Source organism: Tupaia chinensis, unplaced genomic scaffold (genome assembly GCF_000334495.1).
Source record: "Tupaia chinensis unplaced genomic scaffold, TupChi_1.0 Scaffold000366_1, whole genome shotgun sequence".
NCBI classification, from domain to species: Eukaryota; Metazoa; Chordata; class Mammalia; order Scandentia; family Tupaiidae; genus Tupaia; species Tupaia belangeri.
Genome location: NW_006159863.1, coordinates 3,768,131 through 3,773,173, shown reverse-complemented (window position 1 = coordinate 3,773,173; position 5,043 = coordinate 3,768,131). Strand labels below are relative to the sequence as shown.

At 46.9% G+C, this 5,043-nt stretch overlaps 1 protein-coding gene across 4 annotated transcripts in view; it reads left to right on the top strand.

The window, feature by feature from the left end:
• The window catches only part of DOCK5 (dedicator of cytokinesis 5), a gene marked incomplete at its 3' end in the record, with an annotated part of 171,854 nt that overhangs the window by 97,949 nt on the left and 68,862 nt on the right, over positions 1 to 5,043 (top strand). For all 4 annotated transcript variants that reach the window (XM_014589651.1, XM_027773738.1, XM_014589650.1 and 1 more), the window contains 1 exon segment: positions 461 to 597. In XM_014589651.1, coding sequence (XP_014445137.1) covers positions 461 to 597 — 137 coding nt within the window.

The window sequence follows — 5,043 nt, the reverse complement described above, 5'->3', positions numbered from 1 at the left end:
AGGGGGGATGGTCACGCCGCAATCCCTTCTCCTCCATTCTCCTCTCGGGATCTTGGGCACGCACGCACACACGCCCGGCGTGAGTTTTAAGCCACCGGGTCCGGGACACGAACCGTGGTCGACTACGTGGGAATCCAGCGACATAGCCATTACGCTAACTGCTGGTTCCCTATCAGGTTGGCATTTTTAAAGCTAGAGAAATTGTTAGATACTCCTATCGTTTCCTAAATCCTCCCATTTACCTGTAGGAGGAGTAATTTGCTTAGTTTGTGTAATCTATTTACAAGGCTAAAGTTCCTTGCCTAGGACCCTGGGTTTCTCAGTGACCTGGAGGGGCTTCTCTCCTAGAGGGCTGATTCCCAAGCCCGTGGCTACTGGAGCAGGCAGAGGGAGAGTTGCAGAAGGGAGCCGGCCGTTCAGGTGGCACAGTTGCATGTGAGCTGTCTGTTTTCTTCCTCAGAGTGCAGAGATGTGCTGTTGCCACTGCTGACAGACCAGCTCAGCGGCCAATTGGATGACAACTCCAGCAAGCCTGACCATGAGGCCAGCTCGCAGCTTCTGAGCAGCATCCTGGAGGTGCTGGACAGGAAGGATGTGGTGAGTCGACCCATCACTGACGCAGCACACAGCTCCCCCAGCCCTTTACCTCCGACTAGAGTGACTCTGCGGCCTTCTTAATCTCAGGCCGTTTCGAATCTAGTATTAGGGCAGGCTGTGCCCATTTTAGAGGTGACTAGAGAAGCCAGAGCCTCTCAGGTAAATCCGTTAGGTTCTTAGAAAAGTCATAATGTATTTTTCTGTAGTTTTTTTATGCAAAAATACATCCTGATTTTCCCAATGACCCAGATCAAGTCAGCTTACTGTGGGGGCCTAAACTGACTCATTTTCTTGGCCTGACTAGTTTTACCATATTGATCTAAATGAGCGACAGAGAAATCGACTCTCTAAAACAGAGACTGTATTCAGGAGGAACGGGGGATTTCAACCCAGGATACACATGCTGTGGCAAACTCTTTGTGCACTTGAACATACTGGAGTAAGGGAAAACTTTTTAAAGAAGAAAATGTCCACAAAAGCTGCTTTGAAACGAAGACTATTGGTCACAGGAGCTTCTGGCAGGAATTGATGTTGGCTTACTGGTGGAGTCAGCGGTTGTATAGGCAAGTGTTCTTGCACACACAGCTTATATGAACACTGCGGATTTGAAGGCTTTTTGGGGTGATAATTAGTGTTGCAGGTGTATGTGTGTGAGACCTCCTTCATGGCCTTCTGGCTTCATTACAGCTTGACTTAAGTGACTTCATTTTGATAGTGATCATTTTCACAACTGTCACTCAAGAGTCCTGTGAGCCCTTAAGAACTAGAGTCCTGGGCCAGCAGATGGCTTAGTGGTTAAGGCACTGGGCTCCCACATGGCCACCCATGGTTCAAGTCCTGGACCTGACATCTTAAAACACATGTCGGGTTCGAATGCGTTTCTACTCAAAATCACAAGGCAAAAGGAGGAGAAGGGATTGCAGTGTAGCCATCCCCCCAGAGAGTGATTTCTTGCTTTCTGGTCCTCTGTCTCTGTTTATCTCTCTAGCGAGTGCTTGTGCCCTATAGCAAAAAACTCTCTTAAGAAAAAAAAAAAGAAACAGAGTTATAGTGAAACTTCTGTTTTTTTACAGAAACTTTCCTCCTCTATTCTTCTGGTGCCTGACAGCACTGGTAAAGGTCTTCTTGAGTTTCTGAGATGTTCTCTCTCTTTCTTTCTTTCTTTTTCTTTTTTCTCTTTTTTTTTTCTTTGAGAGAGAGAGTTTTTTGCTATAGAGCATGTGCACTTGCTCGAAAAACAGAGACAGACAGAAAGTGAGAGATCAACCCCCAGGGGGGATGGCCATGTCATAATCCCCTCTTCCATTCTCCTCTCAGGACTCTGGGCTCACCTCAGGAGTCTGGGCGCACACACACACACACACACACACACACACACACACAAGCGCCCAGCATGAGTTTCAATCCACCAGAACCAGGACTTGAACCACAGTTGACTACATGAGAGTCAAGCGACATAACCATTATGCCATCTGCTGGTTCCTGAGACATTCTCATTTTTATATTCTCTCTGACATTGATGCTTTCTTTGGGGCCTGGTGGAAATGAAGTGTGTTCGGATCTCTCCTCTGTGATCTAGCCTCCCCTCCCTGTAAAACATGGGGCTGACCCCACCTGGATTTACCAATGCCTACAGAGAAAAGGTGTCACATCCCCATGATGGCTGCGCGGCACAGGTGTTCCCATAGAATAGGAGAATACTTTCTTTTGCCCGAAACTTTCTCTCACTAGTGTCTTCAGATTCAGGGCCCAAGACAGGAGGAATATTCTGTACCTTATCACACAGCTAAGCCCTCGGCTCGCCTGTCAAAGTCCCCCATAGTCGGGCCAAAGCCTTCCCTACCTCCTGCGCCTCATTTACGCTGCCATTCTGCTGGCCCACGCCTGGCTCACACAGCACGTGACGGTCCATCCCTTTCTGTGCCTGCTCCCACACCCCGTCCCTCCACTTCCTGGAGCCCTTCTGCCGCATTGTTTATTTGACAGTTATTTATTAAAGGTCATTCCCCTTTTGATTTTGTTCATTGGAGCCACATTTTAAAAATGAGATTAATTTTCCAAGCAGCGTGGCCGGGGACTTGGTTTCTGATCAAGGACTTTGTAGCAAAGAAATGAATATGGCCAACCTAGTCATCAAGACAGTAATCTTTTAGAAAGTAGCTCATGACTCAGTAATTTTTTTTAATTTTTGTTTTATGATGATGATGATTTTTTTTTTTGGAGAGGTTTTTGCTATAGGGCGCGTGCGCTTGCCAGACAGACAGAGACAGACAGAGAGACAGAAAGCGAGAAATCATCTCCTAGGGGGGATGGCCATGCCGCAATCCCTTCTCCTCCGTTCTCCTCTCGGGATCTTGGGCACGCACACACATGTGCCCGGCATGAGTTTAAACCACCGGGTCCAGGACTTGAACCGCAGTCAACTACATAGGAGTCCAGCGACATAGCCATTATGCTAATTGCTGGTCCCATGGTGATGATGATTTTTATACTTTTGATCACTATATGTCATTTGGCTATGGTAATTATTTATAATAGTAAAATTAATCTCCAAGCCTAGTAAGCATGGCACCCATGTACTGGACACTTTGGTTTAGCCAGGGATCCAGTGTTCTGCAAAGCACGTGTCTACATGATCCAAAGTTAATCTCAAACACAGGAGTTGGGGTGTTTGGTTTCTAGTCCCACCATTACCACACTGCACTGACTTGTCCTTCATTGGGTCTCTCAGTGCCCTCTTTCCTGTTCAGTGGTGTGTAGGAATTGTCCCAGTGACCTCTGACTTGATTTTTTCTTTTCTTTTTTTTTTCTGGAGAAGTTTTTGCTATAGGACACGTGTGCTCGCCAGAAAGTCAGAGAAGAGAGAGACAGAAAGCGAGAAATCAGTCCCCAGTGAGAATGACCACACCACAATCCCTTCTCCTCCATTCTCCTCTCAGGATCTTGGGCACGCATGCACATGCGCCCAGCGTGAGTTTAAGCCACCAGCTCTGGGACTCGAACCGCGGTCAACTACATGGGAGTTCAGCGACATAGCCATTACGTTAACTGCTGGTCCCCTGACTCGATTTTTTAATATATAACATCTCTGCCTATATTCTCACCACGCAAAAGTCATTTGGAAATTACTTCAATATTTTAAATCCTGTGCAAGGAGAGTTCATTGGCATAGGGTCCCCCCTGTATAGTGTTCCCTGTAATGAGAATAGGCATTCAGAATAGTTGATCCAGGAGTTCTGTTAAGTAGTGTGTCTCATTTTTAAAAATAATTATCTCATTTTATTTATTATCATTATTTTAATTTGTCATAGGGCATGTGCTCTCACCAGGGAGAGACAGAGGGAGAATGAGAGAAAGTAAGAAAACAAGCCACCAGGTTCGGACTCAAACTGTGGTCATCTTTATGGGAGTTCAGAGCCTTAAGTTCCAAGCCACCTGCTGGCCCCAGAGTTCAACGTTTTTTGGTTGACCGTAGCGTGTTTTTCTTCCACTGTAAATATTTGCAAACATGTGAACTAAGTCAGTATATCCTCCCTTATCTCCTCACCTCCTTTGTTAATTCCAGGCTCTAGTTTCTAACATTTGTTCTTGGTGACCTGTTGTTAGAGTCCAGGATTCCCTCCTTGCCCCTCAGCTCTGTCTTTGAGTTGTCCGGATTCTACAGGCCCCTGTAGAATGCTGTCCCTGGAACAGTCTTGCCTGGATGCCACACCCTGCTCATTCTCCTTACGCTCTCTCTCTGTCTCTTTCAAGGCTTTCATCACTCCATGCCTTATGTTATGGATTTGGTTCATGAATATTGATTGAACTGCACCACACACCAGGCCCGGATGAGCTAGGATTACAGTTGTGAGCCAGAAAAACAAGCATCCTGCTCCCCTGGAGCTGACTTTCCAGTGGGATACTTACGCTAGGCTCATTTGTTAGAGGGCTTGTGCACTTACTAGAAAGAGGAGAGGAGAAAGCAACCTCCGTGGGGGTGGTCATGCCACAGTCTTTTCTCCTCTCTCTCTCTCTCTCTCATTTCAGGATTTTGGGCACATAATCCTGGTGTGTTTCTTAAACTGCCAGATCTAGGACACAAACCACCTGGCCATGTGGGATCCAACTGCCTTAACCACCAGGCCACAGCGTCAGCCAGCTCATTAGTATACCTGCCCCAGTGAATACAGTGGCTCACACCGCCCCTGCTGCTTCTCCGTGTCCTGCCTACTTGTCCCTCCCCTCAGAGCATGAATCCCTTACAGGTGCAGAGGAGCCTCATGCATTGGCATACCTCCGCACAGGACCCAGAGCGTGACTTGCACACTAGCTAGGTCTATCGCAGGGAACATTACATAAATGGGAGCGAGAGCTGTATCTGCAGGAGATGCAGGTTTTCTGATTCACTTTCATCCAGAGAAATGGGAAGCAAGTCAGTGAATAATAAAAAGCAAGGAAGGGAAA